Genomic DNA, 16,018 nt, shown 5'->3' with positions numbered 1-16,018 from the left:
CAAAGTATAGTAAAGAAACCCACAATTGCTAGTAATTGTTGCCTGATTTCATTTTTCAATTAGGAGGCTGCTAACACCGTACTACAGGCACCAGCTATTTACACGGATGGCGAAATAATTGCAAACCAGTGGCTCAGGCTAAACTAAGAAACGACTCTATTTGGTAAATTACACTATTTTCTAAACTTCCGAGAATCATGGCATTTTTGTTCAGCTTGCGTCCGCCTCCCTGACTTCTGATGAACAACTCAATCACCTTTTCATATCCATGTGTTCTTCTGCTTGCTTACAGTTTGCAAAGACCAAACTCTCAATTAATACCAGGATGTACATGTCTTTAGGATTCAGGCAGGTTCTTATTGTCTCATTTTCATCATAATTATCATGTTTCATAAAAATAATAGCCAATCCTACTAACACACTGAATGGAAAAATGAAGCAGTGAAGTCCTGCCAATTATATGCACTCTCTGTTCAGATATTTGGGTAAAGTAACAATTGCCCTAGTTTCAGTGGCCTCAAAGCACAAAAGAGAAGTGGAAAACTGAAAAGAACAGGACAAAATAAAATCACAGCAGAGGGAGTAAAGATATTAACATAAATGAACAATCTTATCAACCTAATAAGTCCTTTCAGCAAAACCATTAGCACTCACGAGTGGAGCTGAGAATGGAAGTTCATGAATGAATAATGGAAGCAGTAAAAGAAAACAAAATATAGAAACTATGAGGCTCAACTTAGATTCTAGAAGTGAAGCAACTGCAAACATTAAATATCATGATTCAGAAGGTAGAGAATGTTAGTTCTGACTGCATCCAATATCCAAGGAGGCAGGTCCAAGCAAGAGAGACAAGGTCTCTCACTCCTTGAGCTGGTACACAAGCAGAAAAAGGTTAGATAGTGATAAAAACTCTGAAGAAAACAAACCCAGGCAACAGGGGGCAGAGCATCTGGGGCAGAAGCGAGTTCACACAAGCAAGTGTTTTCATGGGTCCTCAAGCCAGAATCAGCAACTTCTAGACTCTTCCAAACAGTCCCCAAGAGAATGTAGGAAAAATACCATTCTCATTAGCAGACAAGACACTGTGAACACTAACAATGGGTCTTCTCAACCCTTAAGACCAGAGGTTTCAATCAGTTCATAAAGCAGAGGTTACAATTTCTCATTAGAGGTTTCCCTCGCCATTAGTCTAGTGTTGAATTAGAGAAAATGTCCAGTTGGTGAATTCTTCCCTCTGCTTAGAATATTAGTGAGAAAAAGCCCTGGTGCACATGTTTTAAATAGCAATGATTTATTTAAGGAGCATTTTGCTTTAGAATGTTGTCATATCTAGATTCCTTATAAAACTCTCTTTATATTAAAGATGCAGGCAGACTTGGAGACCATCTGCTGAAAAACACATTTGCCCCTTGCAGTGTTCCAGCCAGCATGTCCATAAACTTTAATGGCATTGAACAGATCCAGCAGCTCTGGGATTTCCAAGGAGTGTCAGGAAGGGACTCAAGGAGAAAGCCTGCTCACCTGATTTGGTTCCCTGAGAAGTGAGCGCTCTTCTGCTTTCCACCTATTATGTCTGGCTGTTAACTCTTGGTTTCAAGACAAGGAAATGGGATAAAGCAAAGGTTGTGCATTGCTGTTCTTTTCCACTACGAACTAACTTATCAATATTAGAAAGATTATTTTTGTATTTATATAGCATGCATGGTCTAGAGAGAAACTATTTATAACACCAAAAGCAGGAGAGAGGAATGAGACAATTTACCTACCAACTTGTATGGAGGAACTAGACAAGACAGACTTTCACTATTCAATGTTATTATGCTTTGGGGGAAGGAGACAAGGGATTTGTTTTCATTTAAGGGTTATCCAAACTTCCAAGGCCTATAAAACAGCAAATGTTCGAAGTTTTTTATCTGCACAATAACATAACGAAGTGTCTTAGTTTGCCAGGCTGCTATAACAAATGCTACACAATGGGTTGGCTTAAAAACAGGAATTTATTGGCTCATGATTTGGAAAGACTAAGGTCCAAAATCAAGGCTTCAGCAAGCTGTGCTTTCTCCCAAAGTCTGTGGTGTGCTGGTGCTGGTGCTGGCTTGCCACAATTCTTCGGGTTCCTTGGCTTGCATCTCTTTCTCCGTTACATGAAGCTCTCTCTGTTTTGGGTCTGCTCTTCTAGTTTCTCCCGACTTCTGACTTCCTTATGGCTTCTCTTTATAAAGTTTTGAGCAAAACAGGCCAAGCCTCACCCTGATTCAGTTGGCTGCACCTTAACTAATAACACTTTATTAGTCCTATTCATAAATGGGTTCAAACCCACAAGAACATAGATTAAGATTAAGAACATACATTTTATATGGATGTATCATCTCCATTTTGCAGAAGAAATAACTGAGGTATAGAGTGGTTAATTAACTCACCCAAAGTTCACACCCACTAAAGGCAGAACTGGGATTTGGGGCACCAGAACTTAAATTACCTCTTGATGTAAGTCCAATCATGGCATATGCATTATAAATACAGTGAACAAGTAAATTATCAAATTTATTGATATAACAACATACAACACAAACATTCTTAACATATAAACATTCCATGCATGGTGTATAATCAGTGGCTCACAATATTATCACATAGTTGTATATTCATTGCCATGATCATTTTTTTTTAATATTTGCATCACTCTAGAAAAAGAAATAAAAAGGAAAAAGAAAAATCTCATACATACCATATCCCTTACCCCCCTCATTGACCACAAATATTTCCATCTACCCAATATATTTTAATCTTTGTTCTCCCTATTATTTGTTTATTTTATTATCCATATTTTTTACTCATCTGTCTGTCCATACCTTAAATAAAGAGATCAGACAAAAGCTTTTCACAATCACACAGTCATAGATATAATTGTAAATGTTATATCTTCAAACAATCATCTTCAAGAAACAAGGCTGTTGGAACACACCTCTACAGTTTCAGGTACCTTCCCTTTAGCTGCTGAAATACACCATAAACTGAAAAGGGATATCTATATAATGCATAAAAATAACCTCCAGAATAACTTCTTGACTGTTTGAAATCTCTCAGCCACTGACTCTTTATTTTTTCTCATTTCTCTCTACCCCCTTTTGGTAGAGTAGGTTTTCTCAATCCCTTGATGTCGGGTCCCAGCTCATCCTGGGACTTCTACCATAATTTGCCAGGGAGATGTACACCCCTGGGAGTCATGTCCCACGTAGAGAGGGAGAGCAGTGAGTTCACTTGCTGTGTCAGCTTAGAGAGAGAGTGACCACATCTGAGCAAGAAAAGAGGTTCATCTGGGGGTGACTCTTAGGCCTAATTTTGGTCAAACTAGGATATTTTGAGAGTGAAAGTGTACACTATTAATAGTTATGCCAGGATGATGAATGGAAACCATGAATATTGTGATCAAATCAGGATATGTTGTTAGATATCAAATTATTCAAGTGCAGCAAAACAAAAGGATCTCTCTATATTATTCATGTACTCAATAATTATTTTTGTGCCAGGCACTGTCCTCGATAGTAGTCAAACAAAGTCCTTTTCCTCATTGTGTTTACATCTTAATGAATGTCATTTATCTATGTTTGGATACATGTTTGTGTGTGCAAATCATGCTTGAATTTGTGTGTTCAAAAATGAAGTACATTTAAACAACTTCTCTCCTGTAAATCTGTTCAGGCTGACATGCGGTCTATTAAAATATGTGTCGATTATATGTATAGTTCATCTTAGGGTGTGCTGAACAGTTAACCTCTGAATACTTATGTTAAATACATATTTCTAAAGCATTAAAAGTCTACATTCCCTGATTCATGGATGATGGTAAAAGGCTAGACCAAGATTTAGAAGTTCTAGACTCAAGTTCTGATTGGTACTACTTGTGAGTTATGCCGTGTTGGGCAAATCAGTCTTTCAGATCCTCAGTTTTTTGTTTGTTCTTTTTGGCCTACTTAACCTACATAGTTGTTGTGAGGTTACATAGCTGTTGGAGTCACAGTTGGCTTCAGATATTATTTCGGTTTGTCTGCACAATGAGCCTATGAAGCCCATCCAGACCCAAGGAGGGGTGGTATTATCATTATCCTCTGATTTTATGATGAAAATCAAGACAGTTATAAGAATCAAGCATGAGACTCAAGTGCCCTCTGGCTCTTAGTTAAGAGTGGGTAAGATAAGGCACATCCAGGTGTCCTATAAACCATAGAGAGATGTAGGTGACATGACTATTCTGTTCCAGGAAAGGCAGAGTCATAGTGTGAGATATAACCGAGTGATGGAGAATAGTAGCTGTGGATCCCAGCTCTGCCTACTGGCTGTGATACCTTGGACAAGTTACCTAAGCTCTCTAAACCTGTTTCCTTATCTATTTTTTTTTAAAGAACACAGGGATAGTAATGATGCCTACCTCTCAGAGATACTGTGAGGATTAATAAAATAATTGAATATAAAACACCAGGCTTAAGTGCCTGGCACAGAATAACGTGCCATACTTATTAGCTATTATATATTTTTTGTTAAAGAAACTGTGATAGAGGGATCATCCACTTGTACTCATCTCCACCCCCCAATACTACAATAAAATATATTCTTGGTTCCTTTACACTGACCAGGTTTCCTAGTTTACAGATCCCTAGGAATCAAGCCCTAGAATCAGGAGTTGCAGAATTACAGTAGGGAAGATATGGAAATATGGCAATAGAGTTGTTTCACTGTTCTGTGACCCCACAGAACTTTCCATGAATAAAAAACCCTTAAACTTCTTTGGAAAATTTTCACATGCAGGTGGGCCATGAGTAATCTGATCGTTTGCAGTTGAAATTTCTAAAAATAATGATAAATTTGATTTTTCTTTCTTGTCTTTCACATGTGAGCCCTCATGTGCTAAGTGAAAACAAGAAACCCACCTTCAAAATATGCTTGTGTCATGATCACACTGAGTTTTAAGAGGGATTTCCCTGCCCTCCTTTGGAATTACTGAAGAGGCAGAACTACAGATGACATTCAAGCAAGGCATAAATTTGAAAATAAAGATGAGGAAACTCTTGGGCAGCGTTGAACAATGTACAGGATTACTGCAGTAGGCATATCAATTATAATTCATTGCATTTAATGTAAAAGAGGGAATTGCAAGAAGGTAACCTGTAATTGCGCATCTATCGTTTAGAATGACAACATGCTACACTTTAATAAAATAAATCCATGCTTCTCTTGGCTTATGTTTCTTTCACTTTATATAAAAAATAAAATCCTTGTTATAAATTATTTTCTCCCCTATATCTGAAATTATTTTTATGGAAATATTAAACAGATGGAGCAGATATATATCCCTACATCTACAAATTATACTAGAGAACAAATTAGGTGAAAGCTTGCCAAGTTCACATGGCCAAGTTAGTGGCAGAACTGGGATTGTGACAGCATTATATCTAATCTGAAGTTATCTTTTCCAAAATTTAGGAAACATTTTTTTTCAACTACTGAACTAGCCTTGCTATACTATCCAAATATGAAAATAAAACGAATGAAACAAAAGGTAGAGTGGACCCATCTCTATATTCTGCAGATAGAAAAACTAGGACACTGTGCTTTATTTTCAGCTTACATTCAAGAGAGGCTATTATGATATTCTATTAGCAGAACATATCCATAACTTTAAACACTATACAGAAAGCATTTATAAGAAAGTACCATGTAAAATGTCTGAGATAGCCATTAATCTGGGCACAGTTGGAAATTTCTTCACTATGAACATATATCAATATCTTGCCAAGTTTAAATCACAAGAAAATGTCTGGGAGGACAGAAATAAGGAGAGAAAGCAAATAAAAAAAAATCAGTAGGATTTCAAGCCAGAATGACCCCCCAAAATTTCAGACATGGATATATGCCCTATTTTCTAGGACCTCACATTTTAACATCCACATAAAGACAAGAGATCTGACTTTAGACCATTGAAGGAAGGACTCTTGCATAAATCCCTGAGTCTCAAAGAGCTACTCTGTCCTAAATAAATAAATAGTAAGAAAGGTGCCTGTAGTCACAGGAAGAAAAACAAGGAAACATGTCAATTCTCTATGGCCTTGGGTGGGAGGAAATTTACCTGTGAAATATAAAACTCCAGGTCTAAACCACATACATATCTATATTTACAGTATTTGAATCAGATAGGAAAATCAAACTAAGATATTAACATTAAAACCTGATCATTGAAACCCTAGGTTCTAAAAAGAAGCAAACTCACCATGTGTAACCACTTTGAAGACATTTAGCAAAATAAGGAACTTGCAGACTCAAAATAAATAAACATCCCCTGCCAAAGCTAAGCTCACAATAAAAACTACAAACTATATATGGAAATAAACATGCAAAAGGTAAAGTTGGTAGATGTTTTAACCTTAAGGTTTAGTACCTCATGAACTAGAAATAGCAGAACAATCTGCAAGAGTTTATAAAATACTATAAGGGTGGTGCAACAATGGCTCAGTGGCAGAATTCTCACCTACCATGCCGGAGACCCAGGTTCAATTTCTGGTGCCTACCTATGCAAAAAACAAAACAAAATAAAACAAAAAACCCAAAGCAAACAAACAAAAAACTATAGTTTAAGTAAACAAAGAAATTATGAGGGGAGAGAAACTATAATCAAAGAGTAAAACAGTATGAACAAAACCCAGATGGATTTGAAAAGTGACCCAAAAAAAACTCCATTAAAATATAATAATTAAAATTTAAAATCTAATGAGTAGGCTAACCACAGATTAGAAATACACAAAGAGTGAGTTGGTGAGCTGGAAAAGAGATTTGATGAAAACACTTAGAAATAGCACAGAAAGGAAAGGAGATGAAAAGCATTAAATGCAGTTAAGGAACATGGAAGCACAAGTTCCAAGGAAGAAAATAAAATAGATCCATACCTAGATACATTGAGGAAACTAAGAATATCAGAGATACCCAAACAAAAAATCACAAAAGCAACCAGCTGGTAAACTAAGGCTAATTCCAAAAGGCAATGAGAGGGACAATCTAATCAGGTATAATAGAGGGAAAAAAGAAAAAAAAAAAACCAATGAAACAGCATCTTCTAAGTCATAATAGCCCCAAACCAACTGTATTATCAATCAAGAATAAAACCAAAATAAAAACATTTTTAGACAAAGACCAAGAGAATTCGCCATTCAAAGTATCTTCAAAGGTGTCTTCAAAAGAAAATGTGTCAATGAAAAGTAAATCTAGAAGGAAAGGGGAGTATAGAAGTAACAATGAAGAGAAAATGGTAAACATGTTTGCAAGTCTATGTAAACCATGTTTATAAAAAATGAAAACTAATTTGGAGGAAGTTAAGTACAAACCAGATCTAAACTACAAGAGAAATGTCGGTATAGTAGACCAAGGAGAAAGCAGAAAAAGAATTTTTAAAGTTCTTACGTTGTAAGAACTAATAGCAATAATAAAAATAGCAAATAGTATGTTTGCCATATTTTGGGGCAATTGTTTTAGCACTTTGCACATATTAACTAGTTTAATTCTTATAATAGCCCATGATGTTGGTACTTTAATTGCCCCTATTTTATTGCTGTGGCAACTGAGCCCAGAGAATTTAATTTATTCACCAAACTCACACAATTGCAAAATATTTGGGCTATGGTGTCTGGGATATGAACCCAGGCAGTCTAGCCTGACTCTTATTAAATCATGTAATCATATTAAACTTTTAAGATAAACCACAAAAGGAATTATGTATTTTTTAAGAGTAACCACTTTTGAGAGTAACCACATCAGGTTTATGTGTTTAAGGGGACATATCTACAAGAAAGTGATCCTGTTGAGTTGACAGTAAAGGTATCTGGAAAAAACAGAAGTGAAAAACACAGATATGGAAAAATGTATATTTGTGAAATCCAGTTTTATTTGGAATAGTAATAGTAAAAGAAGAAAAAAAATAAATTTTGACTCAACGGGAATTGTAAATAAAGAAGTTATAGGTTATGATTAAAGGAAAACTTCAATAGGAAGATAAAACAAGTACTGAACCGGTATGCACCTAAGAACATAGCATCAAAATATATAAAATAAAAATGGACACAATTATGAACAGTAATTGACATTCACAGAGAAGCTGAGTTTAATGTACGTCAGAAACTGACAGATAAAGTAGCCAAAAACTTGTTTGGAACACCATAATTGTCTGTTTGTGTGTGTGTGCATGTATATAAAATCCTACACCCAACAAATAGAAAATAAACATTCTTTTGAAGCATATATGGAAAACATGGGGGAAAAGTCTCAATCAATATAAAAAATCAATATTATGCCTATCTCACCAAAATGTAATAAATTATTAATACATCTTAAAAACACAGAACACATGTTTATTACTAAAAGTACACTTTTAAATACTTTATTGGACTAGAAAAAAAAGTCGAGAGAATTAAAAAATGATTAGGACTAGGTATCAGTGAAAACTCCACATATCAAAACCTTGCTACGTAACTAAAGCAGGATAGGAAGGTGTATTTCTAGCCTCAAATGTATACTTTTATTCCTCCAAGATTTACCCATTTGGATCATGAGAAATCATCTTCAAAAAGAGTTTAATTTAATAATTCTATTTCAGCTCATGAGGTATTTCTTTGACTTCAGGATGACCAAATGGGATTCTATAAACTTTAAATTAGTGGCTCAGCACTCTGAGATGAGATCAAACAAGCAGTCATTCTTGCTGCTTTATCACTGACATGTTGTGCCAAGTTTTCCTCTCAGAATATACAGGGTTTGCTAGTCAGTAGTAGTAATGGTCTCATCAAATTTATTTGGGAAGTAATATATCATTTGCATCATATCATTGAATTAGTTTTCTTTGACATTCTCTTTACTATCATTTGGAATAAAGATTCATTTACATAAATTTTGAGTACCATGAATATATACTTTGTTTTTGGCATAGTCTTAAGTATACACTGAAACATAGCTTTGAATTTAATGAGGACAGGTAAGTGGTCATATTGTGGAGAAATTGATGAAGAGAAAAGAGAAATTATTAGGAATTATGGTAACCAAAGTTAACTCAAGGTAACTTTATCCATTTGAATAATATTGATGTAATTTTAGCCCAAATGCATGCCAATTTTGGAGCTCAGGGGTTCATAAAAATGATTACCATTGAAATTATGAAAATACTATTATGTTTTCAACTAAGGTAATTTTTCAATAATTCATTACCCTTGTAAGTTGGGAACAGACATATTAGAAGGCAAGTAAATTCAATAATTAATGAAATAATCTTTCAATTGAAAAATGAAAACAAAAAATAAACTAGACCCAAAGAAAGTAGGAGGCAGTATTGATACATTAGAAACCAATCAAAAGCTAGTTCATTGAAAAAGTATAAAATTGATACACTTCTGAGAATTCTTATTAAGGTAGAAAGACAAACATAACATTATCATTATTAAAGATAAAAAGGAGAACATATAAATGAAGACAAAGTGGAGATTTTTATACAATAATTTTTTAAACTTTTTGCCAATAAATTCTGAAAATTTAAATAAAAATTATAACTTCCCAGAAAAATATAAATGACCAAAATTGACACAAGAAGATATAGAGAAGCCAAATAGAATTAAAAACATTAAAGCAATTGCATCATTGGTCAAAAATTTATCCATACACAAACTATCAATGTTCTTGATTTTACAGGTGAGCTTCTACAATCCTGTAAGGAACAGTCAATTTTATACAAAAAGATCTTTATATACTCCTCAGAGCTTTAAAATATGTTAAATAGTCCTGTAAGAAATAAAGCCTCTCATTAATGACAAATATTATTGCCATCATTAAAGTTGATACAAAAAATAACATTTTTATTTGCTGAGAAATTACCTATTATTTTAAAAAGTACAGAAACATTTCTCTGGGAGAACTAAAGTAATAGAAGTAATTGTAGAAGTATACCTCCCAAGAAAGCACCTGAATTGGTTACCAGAATGAATACGAGAAAACCTTTAAGGTCATTCTTCAGTCAAAATAAATAAATAAATAAATAAATAACCGTACAATTTATGTGTGGCCTAAGAGATGGAGATGGAGGTTTGAGACAAAGGGATTAGAATTCTTCTAACCTTATTGGGAACCAACTTAGGGCAGAGTTGACAGCACGAGTTATCAGGAACACCTGGGTTTCAGAGCACCAACGTGAGAGGTACTTCAAATAATTATAAATGAACACCATGAACATCATATATTGACTGGGTCAGTCTTACCAACCTTTGGGTGACAAGCATCAGCAAACCAAAGAGATGGAAGAGAAACAGACCAAGGACAAAGACAGATTTTCCAGTGACCAAGATATCTGCAATTTAGGCAGATATGAAGCACTTAGGTTTTCTAATTCAAATTCAGGAGCCCAGAGGAGAAAACTTTGTGGACCAAACTGCTCTGTACAAGAGTACTAGTCCTTTAAATTTCAAGACATCAGGGGAAAGAGAAGTGGAAAATTCTGCATCCTAACCCCAAGTTTAGGGAAAATGAAATGAAAAAAAAAAGAAGGCAAATGATGACACCTGGAAACAAGAGACAAACAGGACAACTCCAGGAGACCACAGGGTAAAGAAAGGGGTGTTTTTGTTTGTTTGTTTTTGCATGGGCAGGCTTTGGGAATTGAACCCAGGTCTCCAGCATGGCAGGTGAGAATTCTGCCACTGAGCCACCACTGTACTGCCTAAAGAAAGGGGTGTTTGGGGGAATCACCCCGGGAAAAGAAAGCCGCTCCATTACTTGAAACAGCAAGAGACCCAGTGCTCTGTCTTTCATCACAGAGACTGAAACCCAAGTTCAGCCAGGTCTTCTGAGGCCCCATTTAGCATGAATCCCTCCCAACTACATCAGGCGCAAGGGAATTAAAGATCTTAGAACACGTGAGGAAATTCTCCTCTTAGTTATCGCTACCTATTATTTCAGGCTATAGACCTCCATCCTCGTGAACAGGATTTACCAATCAAAGTGGGCATTTATAACTGTAAAAAAAAACAACAATTGTACAAAATGTAAATATCCAAAGTGAAAAATAGCAAGCGTTGCCAGGTGTGAAGACCTAGGTAAAAATAAATGAACTGGGAGATGTTGTCAAAAATTTTAAAAATCTTCAGAGGCTTCCCAAACTTGCTATATACTTTTATTTTTAAAAAATCTACTTCCCATCCACATATATGATCACCGTTACCATCATGTTAGAATAATTTACCCTACAGAGTCATTTTTGTCTCAACTAAATATTTCTGAAGTTGATTTTCTTGGATAATCAGGTGAAACAATGAAAACTTAGGATGAATCCTTCACCTCTTTGCCAAAAATAAGCTTTCTCACCTCCGACGGTAATGTTTCAAAGCTTATATAGTGTGGCAAATGCAGAAGCTATTGCAGACTTGCCAGCAGGCATAATTTAAATCTGCTCCAAAGGTTATTAGGAACCTCCACTTTTGAACCTGTTACCCATATTTGGGTAAAACACTGGCAATCATTTCTCCATGTTCTCTAGGGTAGGTAAGTTCAGGTACAAGAGGTACAGGGCATAAAAGTGCCCCAAATAGAAACTGGGCCATTTTGCATGAGTTAACCCTCGCAGCACCTCAGGGCCTCACGCAACCCTCCCCTTCCTTTTCCAAATACTGACAAATTAATAAATCATTTCAAAATAGTACCTTTTCAGTGTGAGAGTTCAAACAGAGATTGAGCACCTAAAGACTGCTTCACCAGCTGAGGGTCCCATGACGCTCCTCCCCAAAAGGAAAGCAAAAAGTTCAGGTCCCCTGACGGGAGGTCCCCTAAGAATACAGGGGCAGCAGCAGGACAGGGCTGGGCGGCAGGCAGAAAGGACCAAGTCAGACTCTTGGGGCTCTAAAACTGCACTGGCTGCTCCGCGAACCCTCCCTGCACTGCCCCAGGCCCGCCCCCGCCACCCCCAACCCCACCCCCCACCCCCCTCAGCTGCGCGGGCCCCTCTCTGGCTCAAGACCTGGATGTCTGGGTCCCTATGTCTGCACCACCCCGTGCCTATCTCCCCAGATGCAGGAAGGGAAGAGGAAATAATAGCAAGAGAAAATGTTCGGCATTTGCAGGAGGCCGACAGAAGGGGGTGGGAGGGAGAGCACGCCTTAGGTAAGGATTTCCACGGTGTAACAGTCCCGGGGGAGGGGTGCAGAACCTGCGGCAGGTAGGAACAGGGTGCGCTGGGATAGAGGGCGCATGGCCACATCCGTGACGTCTTCCACGCGCAGGGATGCTGTTCAACAAATATCTCACAAGTAGAGTGATAAGCATCTAGAAGAGGAAAGACCACGGCAGAAAGAGAGCAAGTGCGGCAGGCAGCGGCAGAGGGGAGTGGTTGGGTCCCGCTGAGCCGGAGGCAGAGGCGCAGGAGCCTCAGCGGCCCAGGATAGGGGAGAAGGAGCCTCGGGGCCACGAGTCACTGCTGCTGCCAGCCCGCCAGGACCACTGCTGCTGAAAGCTCTGCCCCCAGCACTACTCGAAGAGTGTGAAATGCATCAGTTCTCATTTAATCCATAGGACAAACACAAAGATGAGCCAGACAGACTGGATGGAATTCTGGCTCACCACCTACCACCAAGGTACCGCCCACCCCCATTTCTCAAACTGGGTAAACCGACCTCCCCTGGTTGGCTGCTATGAAAATTAGAGATAATGAACTTAAATGTCTGCTAGCAATGTAAGTCAGTATTATAAGGTGTTAATGGGGAAAAAAATACAACCCATGCAAACTATGGGCCATAGTTAACAGTAATATTGTAATATCCTTTCATTGATTGCCACAAAGGTATCATCTCAATGCTAAGTGTCAATAATAGGGGGGTATGAGGGTTATGGGATTTTTCTTTTTGGAGCAATGAAAATGTTCTCAAACTGATTGTAGTGGTGAATGTACAACTCTGTGATTATACGGAGAGCCTTTCATGGATTGTAGGGTGTGTGATTAAAACTTTTAAAAAGATATGTGTGTATCTATACATAGGCCTACTTGCAGCTGTTATTAGTGTAATTAATCAGATTAAAATAATCAGGGGTGAAAGAAAAGAAAGACTTGTGGTGAATCAAAATGGCAACAGAGAATCAATAAATAGGAAACAGGGCACAAAAGAAACCCTCCTTGACCAAGGTTCAAGGCTGAGAGAGAATAAAAGCAAACAGAGCACTAGATTTAGTACCTCTAATTAGTGTGAATGTGTGTGACTCGTGAAACCTCTTTGCATGTCAGTTTCTGCATCTATAAAGTGAGGGTAATATCTGCCCATTCAGTGTTGTAAGGTTGATGTGGATACTGTATAAGGAGAGGACAACTGAATTTATTATTACAGGCAAAGAGCTGTATTTAAATGTGCACATCTGCTGGATAGGTGGGGAGGTTTATTTCCTTTATTCTACTTCCGAGGTAAAATTAAACCACTCCAGCAGTAGAACCACATCAAAACCAGGCAATTGCAGCCCACCAAATAATTAAATATCATGTGCCTCCTTTGGTCCCCACTAATAAAATCTAATTAATTTAATCTGACATTGCAGATTCCCTGCAGGTTCCACCCTACAACTTGCACTCTCCATATGAACCGTCCACACAACCTGCTTTGCACCTCCCTCCGGAATTATAGTTTTGTTCATCCCTGCCAGAGATATTGGTCGCTGTTGCCTCCACCTGACTGTATCCCGGACATCACTGAAAACCCAGTTTAAATGCTTCCTCTCCTGCCTCCCTTGCACAGTCACATGATCTCTTCTGAACTATGTTTAAACATTTACCTGTATTACAAGCGCTGGTGCATGTAATCCATAATCAATAAGCTCAATGACCGCATACTATCAATAATCACATCAAATATTATCAATAACTACACACTAATCAATAAGCTCCCTGGGGACAGGTAATGTGTCTTCTCATTCCTTTATGAAACTGGCCTCACCCTTATAGAACAGAAACTTCTACAAGGCAAATGCAACATATGAATTCCCTTCTTCCAACAACTCTCATTACAATACTCGATGCATTTTAAGATAAAGATACTTTAAAAATATAAAATAAAAAGAATGTAAAGCACCAGGATCATTAAAAAAGTTTATGTGGGAGAAAAAAATGAAGATTGAAAAGAAAAAGAAAAAAAGATTCTGAGGCTTCTCTTCCCAAATGAGAGGTTGAAATGTCTTGAAAACGTGGGGTAATTCTTTTCAACTGTGCATCTGGCCTCAGTTACCTCCAAAGAAAAGCTTCCTGGAGGGTGACAGCCTCAGCCCCAAAGAGGAGGAGACAGGCCATTCCTATGGCAGCTGCAGGTACTCAGGTGTCGCTGTCCTCTTCCGTGCGCCTCATGAGGCAGGGGGTGTGCGTCCCCCTAAATTCTCCCTCTCCTCCAGCACCCAGGGTTTTAAACATTTAGCCCCCGTGCTCGCCTGCACCTCTCTCTCTCCAGGTTGAGCTGACAGCATTCAGCCCACTGGCCCCTTCCCTCGGTAAACAGGTCTCAACTTTGCAGAGGGGGATGTCACACTTGGCGTGCGAAGCACGAGGGAGCAGCTAATCGTTAAGTTGACACCGGCAGGGAATCCAGCGCCATTTCAAGACCAGTGTCCACTTGAGAACTAAAGCTGAAATTGCCCCCCCTGAGGTCCCTTTCGACCAGTAGAAGCTGCTCTGTCGCTCCTGCCCTAGTCCAAGGAGAGGTGACCCCGAAGTCAGCTCGCCGCCCCAACACTCTCCTGGCCTGGTCTCCAGACCCCGGCCCCCACCCGGCGGGGCTCGCTCACCAATCTTGGCCAGGGATGCCAGCAAGATCCAAAGAGTGATCTCGAATGGGATCTGCACGTGAGGGTAATCCAGCGTGAACACCGGCAGCCGGCTCTCCTCGAACGGCGTCGTTCCCGGGGCCACCACGCTAGCGGGGCTGGGCGGGCTGGAGCTGGTGCCCACGGCCCGCGGCGCGCCCAGCACGGTCTCCGCCAGGGCGCCCGCCGGCCCCGCCACCTGCCGGAGCAGCAGCGGCGGCAGCAGCAGCAGCAGCAGCGCGGGCGCCGTGAGGCTCAGCCGACCGCCCGCGGGCTCCATGGGTCGGCCGCAGTCACCGCCGGGGAGCCCCGCGCCCGCCCGCCGCGCGCTCAGCGCATCCCCCGGGAGCCGCGCCGCCCGCCCGGCCCCGCGCGCAGTGGGACAGCGATGGCCGCCCGCCGCCGTGGACTCGGGCTCCGCTGTGAGGGCGCCGGCTGCCCGGCAGGACGCGCGCGGCGACGCGGGGCCAAGTTCCGGACCCTTGGCTGCCCTCAGCCGCCCTGCGCCGCCGGCCGGGGCCCCTGTCCTGCTCCGCGCAGCTCGCGGGTCGCCGCGCCAGGCCCTGCCCCAGGAGGCCCGCGGGGGGGGCGGGGGGCGGGCGCGGGGGCGGGGCGCCGGGCCTAGCGGTGGGAGGACCAGCCGGACGCACCTGCCGGACCCCGAGGGCAACGCGGGGCCCCGGGGCGAGCGGCTGCGCCTGCCTCTCGTGCGCACCACCCACGCGGCGACCCAGCCGCCCCCCGGAGCCGGCTAGCTGTGGCGGGAGCAGTGTGACGCCCGGCGATCGGTGGCCCGAGCAGTCCCCGCCCCCGGAGGCAGCGTCCGGGCGTCCATCGAGTGAACTGGCCCGCGCGACCCACGCGACGCGTCCTTTTCCCTTCGGCCTTCGCCAGAGGACAACCCGATGTGCCGCGAGCGCGGACTGGGGGTCGGGAGAGAAGAACCTCTCGAGGAGAAGCCGGGCTCGGCACCCTGAGTGTAGAGCGGATGGAGGCAAGGCTCATTTTGTCCCCTGGGCAGGCGTACCGGACCCGTACAAGGTGTTCGCTCCGTGCGTGAGACTGTGCAGAACTCGGTGCTCCCCTCGCTTCCACGGAATTCTTTTCTTTTCTTACCACCTTGTACTGTTGTCACTAAGGCTAACACTGTCGCTTCCACTCCCCCCCATCC

General features: G+C 40.7%; 1 protein-coding gene across 1 annotated transcript in view; it reads right to left on the bottom strand.

Moving 5' to 3' along the window:
* SLC9A2 (solute carrier family 9 member A2) overlaps nucleotides 1-15,127 on the bottom strand; it is a 95,209-nt gene extending 80,082 nt beyond the window's left edge. The window contains exon 1 of the mRNA XM_077134915.1: nucleotides 14,830-15,127. Within this exon, the coding sequence (XP_076991030.1) occupies nucleotides 14,830-15,127 (298 nt within the window). The remainder of the gene's footprint in view (nucleotides 1-14,829) is intronic.
* Between the last annotated feature and the right edge of the window lie 891 nt (nucleotides 15,128-16,018).

The sequence above is a fragment of the Tamandua tetradactyla genome, chromosome 17 (assembly GCF_023851605.1).
Source record: "Tamandua tetradactyla isolate mTamTet1 chromosome 17, mTamTet1.pri, whole genome shotgun sequence".
Classification (NCBI taxonomy): Eukaryota; Metazoa; Chordata; class Mammalia; order Pilosa; family Myrmecophagidae; genus Tamandua; species Tamandua tetradactyla.
This window is presented reverse-complemented; position numbering and strand designations above follow the sequence as displayed.